A 16,324-nucleotide genomic window follows, 5' to 3' on the forward strand; every position below is an offset into this window, starting at 1 on the left:
ATGACTTTGAGGTGAGAGGTAGTTTTTTAAAATCTGCTATTTAAAGGTTTGAATGTGCGTATTTGGAAAGAAAAACTCTTGTACACTTATACTTAAGTACATTCTTTAAAACTAATCATTTGTTGAATAGAGCAGTCAAAGCACTCAACTATCTATTAAGTGGAAGCAATCCACTAATACTGTATTTATTCTGACCTTTCCATATGCAATGGAACTTTCAAGAGTCTAAGTAAGAGGCTGTTTTTAGAGTGTTTACTTTGCCTAAACGTTACCTCCTTGTGCAAATTTTCACCTATATCCAGAGGATAACATGTTCATGAAAAAGGCCTTATATTATGAAAGCTTTTTTTCTAACAGTTGATGCTTAGCCATATTTATGTCATTTTTTCCCTAACTGTCAACGAGTGGAGGTCAGAACTTTCACAAGTTCCAAGACTCTCTAAAATGCTTTAGAAAAAGAAATTCTCCAGCTTAAGGGATCATTTGGAGGGTGTGAGAATAAAATTAAGGGGAAGTTAGGCTATTTAACAAGCAAATTGGCTTTCCATTCTTTCCATTTAATTAAGAGAATTACATAATATGGATATATTATTATTCAATGCATAGGCAAATTTATTGGTCTCTTTTTTTATAATCGTGAGGAGAGCAGACTGGACAGGCAAATGTGACGATTAAACGAACAGAACAACATGCCTGGGGAATCTGCAACACAGAACCAAAAGGAATGTAATTTGACATACAGCTTAATAATATCGTTTTCCTAAGTCTGTTACTGCTGCTCTGATATGCAACATTTCTTACATTTTAAAACAAGATGGCAGTGCTAAAAAGGAAAACCTATCTACCAAGCAAGGGCAAAGGAGATTTTATAAAACTGGAGAGGGAAGAATTATTTCTTCCAAGGGAACTCCAAAATTATTTTCAAAGGTCTTTTGTGCTGGATATTTTCCTTCTGTCCCTCCTGAGATGCCCGCCCTCCCTCCTCCCTTCTCCACCTGGCCTGTGCCCAGGAGGCTGACTTCTGTGGACTGCATGTGTGGGCCCTCTTGCCTTGCCTCACTCTTCCACCCACCTTGCCAGGCTAAGGGTTGACAGTGGCCACCCCTCCTCTAGTCCAGCAGCCCTCTTTTCCTCTTTCTGTCTGGATTCCCATAGCTACTCCCTCCCCTTGCTTCTCCAGTCCCGGGGTTGGAAAGGCTCCCCCTTTTTGCTAGCCCCTCCTGCTTCCCATCCCCGTCCCTTCCCCTAATTCCATCCACGCTGTCCATTAAGGTCTTTTGGATCATTCAGTCTGAGGATTGCATCTGTTTCTTGCCAGGAACCTACTGGATACACAAGACAGTTCCCCTATCTTCATTCCTTTGACCATCCTGTTCTAGTAACTTCCAAGTGGTTTTCTGATTCTTGACATTATAGGCGTCAGAGAGACAGGAACCGCTAAGAGCTCAGGCTCTGGAGTCCCAGAGATCTAGGTTTGAATCCCAGCTCTGCTACTCGTTAGCTGCGTGACTTCGAATGAATTACCTCTCTGATCCTCAGTTTCCTCCTCTCTAAGGGAGGATAATAAAAGATGCACCTTGGTAGCTCGTTTCAGGGATTACTGACATGAGGCCCATCAGGCATGCAGCACAGCGCTTGGCAACAAGGTCAGGTGTAGCTGCCAGCACCATTGTGGCAGCCGGGGCTTTGGAGCAGGGGCACCCACCGACATCCACCTACCTGTTTGGAAACGTATGAGGTGCTGGTGTTGGTGCAGACAAGGCTCTCTTCATTGCAGCAGCCGCCGCACCGGAACACGTTCACGCAGGGCGGCTTGAAGAACGTGTTGGTGCTCTTCCCCAGCTCGCTGGCCACCTCCACGCACGTCTCCCTGGGGCTGCACTGGGTTCTTCGCCACTCGTCGTCTATTACTGCAGAGAGGAAGCTCGTGGGCAAGGGCAGGTGAAAGGGCCCCGGCAGGCTGCCGGGTGCCAGAGGGATGCTGGGCACAGCCACGCTCACGTTTTTAGGGCTTATTTCTTTCATTAGATGGGTATTTTTGTCAGTCCCTTAACCAAAGATGGCTTTGGGGAATATTAAAACCAAAAGGTGTGTCCCTTTGCTTTGACACTACACCTTGGTAGACTATAATTATTTTCTTTGCCTTTGGTGAAGAACACTATGTCCTGTATGTAACTATGGTGGGTACATCTGGAAAAGCTGGCTGCTAAGGAAGTAAATGAAAGAAATGACACTTCAGTGCTATTTACTAAGAAACTTAGAGAATACAGATGGATAGAATTGATTCTACTTGCAGGCAGGTATGAGTAGGTTTTAGCACCATCAAGAAACATGTTTCTGTTGGTTGCTTAAGTAACTATAATAGGATTAAAACCTGGCAAAATGTGAATGGAAATTTAAGTGGAACTAATCTTTCCACATGCCAAGAATCTTCTCATCTGCAAATGCCAGATACTGATGTTTATAGAAAGTGATGAAATCAGTCAGTTAACTCCATGGAGGGGGCAAAAGCCCGGCCATTCTAGCTAATTTGAGAGAAACAAGAAAAAGGGAAATGCCTCTGGGAATAAAAAGAAAATGACATACTTTCTTGTAAATCAGTACTTGCTTTTCTCATAGAGTTTTTGGGTTTTTAAAAATTAGATGTTGACACTTGAATACTTAAACTTGTCTCAGCCCTTCTATTGATGTTTTTGGGAAAAGATTCAATTTTATGATAAAGACAACAATGGCAGACTTTCCTTTCGTTTGCCATGGAACGTAGTTCATTATATGTTAGAAGGGGCAGGAGGGGAGAGAAGAGCATTCTTGGGAGAGGCCCACGTGGCAAGGAACTGAGGGCAGCCTTTGGCCAACAGTCGGCAAGGAAATGAAGCCCTCAGTCCCAGAGTTCTCGAGGAAATGATTCCTGCCAGCCGCCAGGGAGTAGGTTTGGAAGCCGGTCCTGCCCCAGCAGAACCTTGAGCTGACTGCAGCTGGCCCAAGCTGAGGCCTCGACCGCAGCCTGCAAAGACCTGAGGCAGTGACACTCATCGAAGCCGTGTCTACATTCCTGACCCGTAGAAACTGCGAGAAAAAAATGTATTAGGCCGCTATGTTTTGGGATAATTTGTTAGGCAGCGAAGCAATAGATAACTTCTTCTCCATTTTTCCCTGTCTTCAATAACTTGCACTGGTCTCTTCCCAGATTATTCTGAATTCCTGTGCATTTAAACATGTTTCCACTAGAAGGACTAGAAAGGACCACTGCTTGAGGTCTACAGATACAGCATTACAGTTTGAGATCTGACCCGAGTCTCTTCATTATTCCCTTAAAACATCTTTTCTGTATCCTTTTGTTCTCCTTAATCCCAGTTTTCCTCATGTTGCTTCTTTAATCACTGAAAACGCATTATACAAGATGTCTGAAGAGATGAGGAGCCCTGTATATGTTACCCAACTTACCAAAACTTTGTTGTATCATGCTGAAATCCTCTATTGTGAGAAACCTTTGCCAGGTTTCTGATTGGGAAATTTTATCTAAAGACCCTGAAGGCTGTACACATGAAAGATAAATTACTCGATTAGGTAGTAATGTGGATATTATTTAATTGGCTATTCTTAATCGTGAATCCTGGAAAAAACAATCAACTAAGGACAACATTCTTTGTTTAAAATTCTTCTTAAATGTTGAATTTCTACTTAAATTTGCTTTTTACCTTTTTCTAAAATTAAGTTTTGAAAGTTGGAGCTGGCAAGTTTTCAATCAAAATTGGATACAATTCTGAGCAATGCCACCCATTAGAAGCAGGAATTCTTAACCTTTTTTGTTCCACGGACCCCTTTGCCAGTCAGATGAAAACCACAGGTCCCTTACTCAGTCCACACTGTGTACTATTTAATAAATCTATCACACCCACACCATTTGATTTATGCAGTAGACACCATTAGTTACAGGGTTAGGATTTGTTAATCAAATCTAAAGTGCCAGATCAAAATTGCCACGGTAGCTTCTTGTGTTGCTTTGAGATGTCATCAAAAAAGTTAAATGCCTAATCAGAAGCCACACAACTAGAAGCGCTGCGTTCATTAAGGCACAGCATATAGGTACCACGGCTTTCTTGTAAAGCTCCTCCATGCCATGCCTTACGAGGGAACAATCATTTCCTGTATTTCAGATCACCTGATTTTATCATCTGGGGTTTTGATGATTTTGTCTAGAAGGATTTCCCCTTCCTCTGCTCTTCTCCTAGTAATATGAATATCCATTATAGTTATTCAGCTTCCAACTTCTACTTTTCACTGCATTTTGAAGTACTGAAAAGGCTATATCTAGTCTATGGGGGGTTTTTTTGTTGTTATTTTTAATTCCCCCCTTCCCCTGTGGCTTGCTTGCTGTCTGCTCTCTGGGTCCATTTGCTGTGCGCTCTTATGTGTGTCTGTATTTATTTTTATTTATTCTCCCCCCTTGAGGCTTGCTTGTTGTCTGCTCTCTGTGTCCATTCGCTGTGCGCTCTTTTGTGTTTTTTTTTTAACTTGTCTCCCTTTTTGTGGCATCACCTTGCTGAGTAGGCACTCTGCAGCACCTACAGGCCAGGTGGCACTTCATGGCATGCAGGCGAGCCTGCCTTCACAAGGAGGCCCCAGGACGCGAGCCCAGGGCCTCCCATATGGTAGACGGGAGCCCAACTGACTGAGCCACAGCCGCTTCCCTAGTCTATGGGTTTTTATCCCTGTATGTATGGCCATAAAAGGTTCCTTGTTGATGACTACTTAGTTCATTTTATTTTTCAAGTAAACCCAATGAGTTGGTAAATTTTTATTAAGAACAGTCTTTTCTGGATTTGCTTTGCCCTCGCATCCCAGAGTTAGATATATTTTCATATTTTGAAGCGTTCTTTTGCGTTGGTTTTTGGTCTTGAAATCATAGGGAATAGATTTATTTGCAGAGTAAATCTAGAAAATCAGGACTCTGCACTGATATATCCATGCTGTGAAATGGAAACTGCCCCACTCTCCCTGCGTTCTCCCTCTGACACGTGCCTGCACGACTGAAAGGTCTGGAAGGAGTTGGGGCATTTGGCACCCTCTGATAAAGAGAAAGACTTTGCCTCCACTTCCACGCACACACGTACCTTTGAGTGTTTCAATGTCGTAGAAAGTTGCTGCAAACCTGGTGGACCGATGGGATGCTGAGCGGGCGTCCGTACTAGTAAACCCCTTGAGCTTCAGGCTGCATCTCCACAGCTTCCAGTTCTCCAAGTGTGTGATGCGCAGTAGTTCTTCCAAACTCGAAGCAGCCCTAATCTGCTGTTCTGATCGTTCTAGCATTGACTCATATGACTGCTTAAAAGGGAAAAAAGCAAGTTAGGACATTTTCACTGTCTTGATAACCTTCCTGGCTAACAGTTAAAAACGTCAATGGGTCTTGTATTGATCTTAAAAGAAGGTGCAGAGATGATTCAAATGTATACCAGTGCCCAGGAGAAAGGATGTCTTTTAGTATTTTTAATTCATTTTTTGCTCAGTTGTGATTCAATCTAAGCATTACTTATCCTCCTGGGTTCTCAGAACACTGAAAAGCAATGGTATAGTGGGTTGAATGATGGCGTCCAATCTTAACCACTGGTCCCTGTGAATGCGACTTTATTTGGGAAAAGGGTCTTTGCGGACATAATTAATTAAGGGACTCAAGAGGAGACATCCTGGTCTGGGTGGGTCCCAAATCCTTACAAAAGACAGAAAAGAAGACACAGAGAAGAAGTCACGTGAAGACAGGCAGAGATTAGCCAAGGGATGCTGCTGGGAGAGGCCAGAAGGAGCCTCCCCTAGGGCTGCAGGGGGAGCACGGCCCTGCCACCTCCTTGATTTGGGACTTCCAGCCTCCAGAACCGGGAGAGGATAAATGTTCATTGTTTTAGCCACTCAGTTTGTGGCCATGTGCTAGAGCAGCCAGAGGAAACAAGTACAGATTTTCATCCTACTATTTTGGTGACACTAGCCAATGCCAATTGTCTTCCTCTCTGTTTGAGAAACTGCCCAAAGACCTGGGCGTGCTGCCTAGAGTCACACAAGGAAGATCCTGAGGCCCCGACAACCTGAATTTTCATTACTTCTAGCCCTTTGGGTTGTATTTTTTTAAAAATTCTTAAACCTGTTTACTATTTCAAGAACATGATTTGTTTTTTCCTGATAAATACACGTCTAGGGTTTATGTTGGAAAAAAAAAGGACTTTCCCACACAGTTGTGGGAACTGTATTGGCTGATATGTACTGCCATGGTTTCGTACAAAAAAAGACTCAGTCAAGAAAAGAGTTACAACCTGTAGCCTAATTATTCAAAATTGGAGAATTGGTTACATAAATAATGACACGTGCATTCACTGAAGCACTATGCAACCATCAAAACCGATGACGTAGCTGTACATTACAGCAGAATGAATTGAAGTCTCCGCTGGAATGTGCTAGGGCCTGCGCTTCTGTTTGGCTGGGTGGTGGGTCTGTGCAGGCTGAGGGGCTCTGCAGTGCAGCTGGAGGATGGTGCTGAGCGAGGAAGGCTGAGGGGAGAGGAACAGAGGAGAAAGGCTAAGGAGCACAGGGGACTTTTAGAAAGCTTCACTGTGGGTTGTGAGATGTACACCCTCCTCCATCTCCCCGCCAAAACACTTAAGTGAAACTCTGCATCATTCATCAGTACTTGGGGAGTAGGAGTTCCTTCAAGATAGGAGCCTGGATACTGAGAGTTGTCCAAAGGAGGGTGCTCAGAAGAGCAAGTGTGGGCCAAGTCATGCATGATTCCCTTATGAGATGATCTCTTTTAAAACGATACATGTGGACGTGTATAATATACACATGTCTAGGAGCAACATCTGAAGACATATGTTAGCCCGTAAACCATGGCTATCCTCTGGGGCAGGGATTGTCAAACTATGGCCTGCTGCCTGCTTTGGTAAATAAAGTTTTATTGGAACATGGCCACAGCCACTCATTTACGTATTGTCCATGGCTGCTTTTGTGCTACCACAGCCAAGCTGAGATGTTGTGACAGAGACCTTCACGGCAGTTTTCAGCATCTTCAAGACTCAGAGTCTGTCAGTCCTGTGGTTTCAGCTTCAGCTTCAGATTTTTAGCACATTTCTGCAGATATTTGTCTTGTGTTTTGGCAATTTCATCAATTTTATATTTTATCTGCCATTGCTAAGGACTATACAAGATCTCAAAGCATGAATTTACAACATCAGTTTGCTTGGAAATGCAGATGTGAGTATGTGCTTAATACAGGTGGAAGGACCTTGAACAGGTTTACGAGTTGGGGAAAGGGCCAATGGAGAGGAAGAAACGGAAAGCCTACGTAGGAGACCTGCTGCAGGGACACGGAGGGAGTGGCTTGCCGTGAGTTCCAGGGATTAGTGGATGCTCTATGAATGGAAGAGACAACCACTCTCCAAAAGGCGAGGAAGGTAGTGAATGGCAAGGGTTTGTGGACAGCGGGCCCACCTGGGAAGGTGAGGGAGCTCATACCTGCGTTGCTCCCTTCTCTGTGGAGTTTGCCTCAAAGTAATTTTCTGGGGGTGAGGGGAGAGGGAAGGTCGAGCAGCATAGATGATGTTTGTGGAACAGGCAACGAATTCGAGCAGTATCCAGTAACTGCTTTACCTAAAAATTCTAGGGACGAAACCGATAATTGCTAATGTCTCTGGCAACTGTGAAACTCTGCCATTCTCCATTAGGGCTCATTTGCCAATCGTCTCTCTTTTCCTGATTATTCCATCTCTCTTCTAGCTGGATGATGTAACTACTTCTTATCGAATTCAATCTTTGCTATACATTTTTGTTACAACACTGTTTCCACATAAGGTAACGGAAGTGATCACAAGTTTTTATAAAGGTCTTTTTAAAATTACGTTGTATTGAAAGGATTTTTATTCGCTGAGGCAATTTTCATCCACTATCGTCCTTAGATACAGAATGATGTATGACTAAAATAGTTCTTAAGGATTCCAATTCAGTCTCAGAAATATTTTTGAAACTATCCAACTGTGAGAATTCAGGAGAAAATATTACATCTCTGGATTGAATTAAAGCCATTGAATGGCTTATATGACTTGCCTCACACCACAAAAAATGCAATGCATACTCGAGAACTCAGAGTTATTTAAGCATGTTTTAAGACCCATATATTTAAAACCTAGTTTGAAATAACAGAGATTGCAGTCATTCTGTTATTTTAAGTGGAAGCACCAACCATTTAACATAGGAGAAACCTGGTAACTAATTCACCGAGGGCACACACTTCCAAAGGGTACAGAACAACTGTTTATTTCCAGTAGGCTTGCAGTACTGCTTGATTTTTGTACAGTCAACTTTATGTTATCTGCTTGTTCAAGACAAAAATAGAAATTTAAGAGTGTGAAATTAGTCCCCAGTACGTATTTATACCATTGATTTCAATGGTTTAGCTACTAAAGATTTGCCAAATACGTTGCTTTTAATTTCTTTCTACTTCCTGACGCAAGTACTAATTAGAACTGAAAGAAGTAAAAAGCAGTCAGCAAGAGGCAAGAAGCAAAGCAGGGGTAGCAGATCTCTGCTTTTTATTACAGCAGTAGCTTCTCTTTTTTTTAGTAATTAATCCGAGACTGCTAGCAATTACACTTTCTAAATAACAAATCATTCTCTGATGTCTTGGCAACCCTGAGCCAGTTTCTAAATTGTGAGGCTTAACGTCTTTAGAAAAAGAATTTACCATTATTTGAATGTATACTACTTTCTGTGGTACAAGTCATTTCTCCTTTCGTTAATTTCTAAATTCACATGTCATTCTCTCCTGGAGGAAGCACGGGTATCTCCAAGAGGGATCACTCAGAAACAGGTGGTAATCTAGACCAAGTGTGACCAAGAAGGCAGGCAGGCTGTTTGGAAGGGTTTGGTGGCTGGGTTTGTAGGAGGAACTTGGAAGTGTCCACGTGGCGGGGAAGTTAAAGGCCTTCTCTGCTCCTACTCCTTGGAACTCTCATTTTCTGTCCTTTCTTTCCTCCCAAAAATTCAAGTTAAGTAACATATTCAAAGGGTGAACAAAGGCATGGTTTGGGGATATCAGGGAGCCCCACTGAAAAAAAACAGTAGGAGGTTCACTTTTTAGTTGGGGCACAAAGGAGGTTCGGGGGGGACTGGGAAATGAGATTAGGGCTAGCGGTTGGCATAATGAGATGCCACTTCATCCCCACTGGGACCAGGACGGCTAGCATCCGAAGACAAACAATATCATGTGTGGATGAGGCTGCAGGGCGTTGCCGATGGGATTGTAAAATGGTGCAATTACGTTGGAAAAATTAGGCAATTACTTAAGAAGTTAAACATAAATTTTCCATCCGACCCACCAATTCTACTCCTAGATGTCTACCCTAAGAGACAGAAGATAGATGACTGGTTGCCCAGGGTTGGGAGCGGGAACGGGGATTAATTGTAAAAGGGCACAAAGGATCTTATAGGGAGATGGTTGCATGACTCAGTACATTTACGAAAAATCATTGACTTGCTTAAAATAGGTTAATGGGTAAATTTTTTTAAAGGTTTCTTTTATTTATTTATTTCTCCCCACACCCTCATTGTTTGCACTTGCTGTGTCTTTAGGAGGCAACAGGAACAGAACCTGGGACCTCCAATGTGGGAAGGAGGCACCTAAATCACTTGAGCCACCTCCATTCCCTGCTTTGTTGTGTCTCATTCTGTTATTTCTTCTTGAGTCTCTTGCTGCATCATCTTGTTGCGCCGGGTTGCCATACCTGCCTATTGCATCAGCTCGCTGTCTCGCTCGTTTTCTTCAGGAGGCACCAGGAACCAAACCACAGATCTCCCATGTGGTAGGCGGGAGCTTAGTCACGTGAGCCACATCTGCTTCCCTAAATTTTATAGTATAGAAATTATATCTCAATATAGTAATTTTAGAACAAAAAAGGATTGGAGGCTTGAAGGCCAGGCCACTTATACCCAATTTGGGAGGCAATGAACAACTGAGGGTTGAACAATGGCATCTGCCTGGAATGTCCTTGCCCTTTGTCTCGCTAAGCCTTTCACAGCTTAGTGCTACCTCCTCAGGAAAACCTCCCCCATGACCTGCACCCCTAAGTCTGGCGCCTCCGTTAGGTGGATTCCTGGCACCCCAACCTCCTCCTTCCCAGTTCCTACCCCCACTGGCTCGCATGAATTATTTATTTGCGGCATTCTTTGCTTCGCGCATGTCTTTCCCACTGTGTTCCATGAGCCACTCGAGCCCTAACCTTATCTGTCTTATTCACTGAAACAGTAAGAGCTAAATAAATATTTGTTAAATGTATGAATAAACAAATTGACTCACCCAAAGCCACAGGAAATTTAACCCTGGGATTATCCACTTACTCAAACCACACCACTCATCTCTGGGATCTCTTCCTCCAAGGGTTCTCTTTCCAGGTCCAAATAAAATTCCACTTCTTCCATCAAGGGTTCCATGCTGTCCCTAGCTTCCATGCTATTATTTATAAACACATCGCATCTCCCTCACTAGCCCGTGGTCTCCTTGAAGGTAGCACACGTGTCTGATTCATCCATGTCCACAGTCTTTAGCAGACAAACGAATTTCCAAGTGATACATACATACGTGCACTTACTAAATAGCGATTTGCCCCAGGGTTGTGTAGTCTTTTTCATATTTTGGATAGAGCAGTCTTCTCAAAATTTCATATCCATACTCATTACCTGGGGATCTTGTTCAAGTGCAGATGTGGATGCAGTAGGTCGGGGGTGAGACGGAAGCTGTTGCATTTCTAACGAGCTCCTAGTTGATGCCGCTGCTGGCATCTGCCAGCACTTGGAGAAGCGAGGATTTGGAACAGAGGGTCTCAACCTTGACTTCTTTCTGAACCTACCAAGGGAGAGACTTCGAAGAAATACTGATACTGGATCCCACCCTCAGGGGCTGTCACTTTATGGGCCAGGGGTACCGCTTTGCTCTCAGGACTGCTAACATCGTCCCAAGATACAGGAACTCTCTGTACTCTCGTTGCCACTTTTCTGTGAATCTGAAATTACTCCAATATAAAAGGACTACTTTAAAAAAATCTCCCTGAGAGATCTGAATGAGGACCACTAGTGTGGAGACATGGTGCATGCTGACTTTAAGTTCAAAGAGCTAGGTTAGTGCCTGAGCTACTACAAGGCCACTAGTGTTCCAGAGGGAATAAATGGTAGATACGTGCTGAGAAATAGTCTCGTTCCTTAAATATCTTTGAGTTATGCCTTGGGTTCAAGATATTTGTAGGAGTATCTTGCTGAACCGAATTTTTAGAAGCCTTTTCTGAACTCCAGTCGCCTGATTCACTGTTGGCAGACCACTTGGATGACCCTTTCAAGATTGAAGATCAACAACACGGTTGTCTAGGCATGAGGAGGTAGGCTGCCTCGGGAAGCCTTGCTGCTCAGATTCCTAAGAAGCCCCAAATAACCCATTTCTCAAAGTGGAATGAAAAATAAGAGGTACTGCTTTAACGTCCTGGCATTCAACAGAGAAGTATAAATTATAATCCTTTCTCAAGGCGGCTCTATAAATTACCCTGGAGAAAGTGAGAATGAGAAGATAAACGTGATGCCAAAGGGAAGGCGGGTGGCTTCGGGTACCTGGCTGGGATCTGGGATGTCAGGCCTCCCGCAAGGAATTTCGGAGTGGGCCCGACCCTGACTATTTACCTCAAAGCGGTGCCAAAAGCTTTTCTTGGGTCGCTCCTGCCTCATGCTATTAAGACTTAGCCTTAGGGATGGAAAAGGAGACCAGCATTGTTCAGTTTCCCAGGGCACCTCTGGAGAGACCAGGTTTGCAAGTCTTTTCTTTTTTTGACAGTAGAATGATGTATTTATTATTTATTTTTAAAGAGACTTCGATTACACGAGTGTCACATATATTGCAGGGACAGATGCTGGACATTATCTACCCTGCCATAGCCCACTGAATGGACAGGATGAGAGTGTAAACTACAATATAAGCTATAATCTATGCGGTACAGCAGTGCTCCAAAATGTATTCACCAAGTGCAATGAATGTGCCACAATGATGAAAGAGATTGATGGGGGAGGAGTGGGGTGAGGGTGGAGGGGGGTATATGGGGACCTCATATTTTTTGAATGCAACATTAAAAAAAAATGAAGAGACCATGGAGGGGCGGGTAAAAAAAAGAAAGGAAAAAATATATAGGGGATTCCCATATGCCCTGCTCCCCACACCTTGCACATTTTGCCACATTAGCAAGTTAATTAAATACTGTTGCTGCTCTTTTCTTTGTCAAACTGCATCGGCAAAAATATGTCTCCAGGAAGTTTGGTGATGAGGGGCTGTGAGGGTAGAATTTGTATATCTGAATATGCAGAAGCTTTGGAGGGAGCTACTGAGGGACGCCGCTGCCCCCACTACTCCTAGATTTGCTGAAGGATTTACAAGAGCTGCCGCCTGGGGGCCCGGTTCTCTTCTTGGTCAGCCCTGGCGTTCAGGGGAGCCACAGCCAGCAATTTCCCTTTGCGGTGGGTTTGGGGAGGCCGATCAGGTTGCAGTACAAATAGTTCCACGTTTCCTCCGCCTCTCAGTAACTTCTGTTTCACTGGAAAAGCATTTGGCATTTCACTTTTAACTTGCTATTTAAGCCTCCGCTGAAACCACCGAGGATTTCCTGGGTTGGCCTCGGAGTCGTCCTGACTCACTCCCAGCTGTCGTCCAAAGATGAAGGCCCCTCCCCTTCCACTCCCCCCCCCCCCAGCCAGCCTTTCAGGGTAGCTTCCCAGGTCACATTAGACCTGTTGAGTCAAAGAGGAAGTTTTGTGTCTTTCGCTCCCATAGCTCCCCAGTGGAAATAACCTCCGGGTGCTCCAAAGGAAGCTTGGCCTAGTATCATCAACCACTCTTTGTCTGGACAGATGGCTTGTTGTAGAGGAGAGGGCATGGATTCGAGTGGCTCATAACTGGCTTTGACTGGTACAGCACTCGGGAAACGTGTGGAAGTTTGTTATAAAGTTACACATACACTCACCCTATGATGCAGCAAGTCCACTCCTGGGCAGGGACTGATGAGAAGTGAGGACTTAGTATTCACGCAAAAACTGGTAAACTTGGACATTGTATGTCCTCCCATGGCCCACTGGGTGGACTGGGGGAGAGTGTGGGCTATGATGTGGACCACTGACCATGGGATGCAGCGGTGCTCAGAGATGTATTCACCAAATGCAATGAATGTCTCACGATGATGGAGGAGGTTGTTGTTATGGGGGGAGGAGTGGAGTGAAGTGGGTAGGGGGTATATGGGGACCTCATATTTTTTGAATGTAACATTAAAAAAATAAAGAAAAAAAAGAAAAAAAACTGGTACGCAAATGTTAACGGGAGCTCTATTCTCTATTCTCCATAGCCCCAAACTGGAAACAACCCAGCTGCCCTTCGAGGGGTAGATGGATAAGCAAGCTGTGGTCCATCCATACCAAGGGCTTCCACACAGAAATAACAAGGAACAAGCTACGGGAATGCCCAACAACTTGGATGGCCCTCAAAGGCCTTAGGCCGAGTACAAGAAGATCTTAAAATGGCACATACTCTATGATTCTATTTCTACAACACTCACAAAAAAAAAAAAAACCCAAACCCCAAAATCAAAACCCAGAACCATCATGATGGAGAACAGAACAGGGACCACCAAGGGTTGGGCATGGGGTGGGATGATAAAAGGATAACATTGGGGCATTTTGGAGTGCGATGCAACAGTTTCATAACCTGATTTTGGTGGTGGTTACACGAGTCTATGGGTATGCGTTAAAATGCATAAAACTGAGCACCCAAGGGGGAAAAAATGCCAATGTCACCGTATGAAAATTTAATAACGAATAAAAAGCAGCTGGCTTTGAATGCAGGCGCTGCTCCTTTTTCCACTCTCTGAGAGTGAAGTACTTAACCCCCTTAAGCCTCATTGTCTGCGTTTATGAGATGGCATTGTTCCCAGCCTCTGATTCATAGAGCTGAGGTGAAGATTCTGTGAGTGTGAATGTAGGAAGCGGTCAGGTACAGAGTAGATGCTCACTAAATGGGTATTTCCTTTCTGTCCCTTCTCAGGGAGGGGGCACCTGGCGCCATGGACTGGGGATTAGAGGTCTGTGCTCTATGATCCTTGGCACCCCTTAGGAACCAGGGAGGTAAGCTTGAAGAGAGCCAGACGGGGCGAAACAAAACAAACAAAAAATGCTTCCAGGTGAAATCGAGGACGAAGTTTTACACATACACACACACGAAACAATTCTTGGAGGTAATTTCAGATCAAAGGCCAATTCTAAAGTATCTGCCCAGGCTTTCCGTATGTCTTTACAGATGAATGGTGAAACAACCCACTTCCTAAACGTGTGGGGTTCATGAGGAGGGGCTGCCGTTGTACTCAGAACAGATGGCGCCAAATGGTGTGGGAGGGGGCGTCCCAACCGAGGGCAGGGCGGGAGGCTGCGCGCCTGCTAACGATGATTACTGCCGCGGCTGCTCAGCCCTGCCGAGGGCCTGCTCTAGCTTCTCTGAAATCCAGAAAGCCTGACATTTGTTGTGGCCTCAGGCTTCTGGAGGCTCAGGTGGCTTTCTTACTTAGGCAGTTCTGTATTTAAATGCAGATATGAGAATCCCAGGGTGTTTAATGAAACTCAGACCCCGGAAAAGAACTACACAAACAGGAAGTGTGTGCGTGGACCTGTGCAAATGTGCGTGAGCGGGCATGGCTGGCTGCGTGCCTGAAGGGGGTGGGACGCCTGCGATCTACCTTCTCCAACTCCATGAAGATCGGGAGTGGTTTCCTCCCCAGCCAAATGGTCTGGTGTTTCAGGAGGTGTCTAGGTCCCTTTTATATTCGTTTTAAATACGTACTCTACCCAAATGCCTCTGCTTACATTTGAGGCAGGAGAAGGGCGGCAGATGGATTTGGTTTGGACTGGAGTGGCAAGAGCGCCCCAGAGCCTCTCCAGAGGAGAGATTCCTGAGGTCTCTCGTTTCGTAATCACTGATCTCAAAGACGAAAGGCCCATGGCTCAGGAAACAATCCAAAGCCCAGGTGTGATAAGATTATTGTTCAAAAAATATTCATTCCCTCTCCCCCACCCCCTGAAGAAGGAGGATATTTCCCAGCTCCCCTGCTGTCGGGCCATGTGACTGCCTTGACCAAGGGGACATTACAAGACAGGATGTAAGCAGAGGCTTAAAATGTGCTCAGGACGTGGCTGTTCTCCCCCGCTGCCACCAGCATGCTGAGCACTTGCCCCTGCCTGCCCACCCATCCAAGGAGGATGAGAGACACGTGGGGCAGCCCTTCCTGCCCCTGGGGCTTGGAGCCAAGCACAGCCGGGACCAGCCTACACCCTCTGACTCCCAGCTAGCCCACAGATACATGAAAGGGAATAAATTAGTGGTTTTAAAGCAGTAAAATCTGCGCTGGTTCGTTACACAGCCTTGCTGTGGCAATTGTTAACAGGGTCAGCCTTATTTCTGCTCAAGTGTGGCATAATCCATTCACCGGGAAAAGGATTTTTATGCAAAACTGCATTCTCCTTCTCACAAGGCAGGCCTGCGGTGCCACTGGCTGTCAGCAGAGCATGCCCCTTTTCACATTTCTTCCTAAAGATATAGGGGCATCATGTTAACAGCTACAGTTCACGTTATCTTCTTCACCAACATCTTTTGTATTGTCTAAGATGCCCACTGATGCCCGTGATCATGAACTTGCTGTGATCATGTAGTTATGAAGCAAGCACACCATTGCAAAGGAAGCTTTTACTTTCCTATCCCGTTCTCTTCTTTTTGGAGGGTCTTTTACTTAGGAAAAACTCAGGTTATTCGTCCAATCCAAATGACACACTTCCCAACTCTCCAGAATGGAACAGCAACCCAAACCAAAGTATTTGCCATAGGGTTATTTGGTGCATGTCATTTTCTCCCTCTGGAAGCAATTTTATCCAAACCTAGATTTCGGGAAAAGCCATATTTTCTCCAACATGTGAGTATTGTAGATATTATGGTAATACTCAATGAATGACATAAAGAGACTCGTTATAAAAATCTCCCCAATTACTTGAAGTTTCAGGCATTAAAATTCTCCTTCCCACAAGCCAAACGGAATTCTTTGGCTATTGGTAAGATGTGCAAATAACTGAGACATCTTTATTTTATAAAAACATCATTTCCACTCATGTACTTGGCACATGGTAGACATTCCACAGATATTTACTGAGCCGAATGTGTGGCTCGCCTTGTCCCAGGGAGAAGGAGCCTCCTGAAGCAGCAGAAACAAGCTTGAATGTCCTCCCT

At 44.6% G+C, this 16,324-nt stretch overlaps 1 protein-coding gene across 2 annotated transcripts in view; it reads right to left on the reverse strand.

Moving 5' to 3' along the window:
* The window catches only part of VEGFD (vascular endothelial growth factor D), a 32,422-nt gene that overhangs the window by 8,828 nt on the left and 7,270 nt on the right, over window positions 1-16,324 (reverse strand). The window contains exons 2-3 of one of the 2 annotated variants that reach the window (XM_004449062.2): window positions 5,115-5,322; window positions 1,720-1,910 (exon numbers count right to left, since the gene is read on the reverse strand). In XM_004449062.2, coding sequence (XP_004449119.1) covers window positions 1,720-1,910; window positions 5,115-5,322 — 399 coding nt within the window. Of the gene's footprint in view, window positions 1-1,719; window positions 1,911-5,114; window positions 5,326-16,324 lie in introns of both variants that reach the window. The other variant, XM_004449061.2, reaches the window with a different exon arrangement.

This window comes from Dasypus novemcinctus, chromosome X (genome assembly GCF_030445035.2).
Source record: "Dasypus novemcinctus isolate mDasNov1 chromosome X, mDasNov1.1.hap2, whole genome shotgun sequence".
NCBI lineage: Eukaryota > Metazoa > Chordata > Mammalia > Cingulata > Dasypodidae > Dasypus > Dasypus novemcinctus.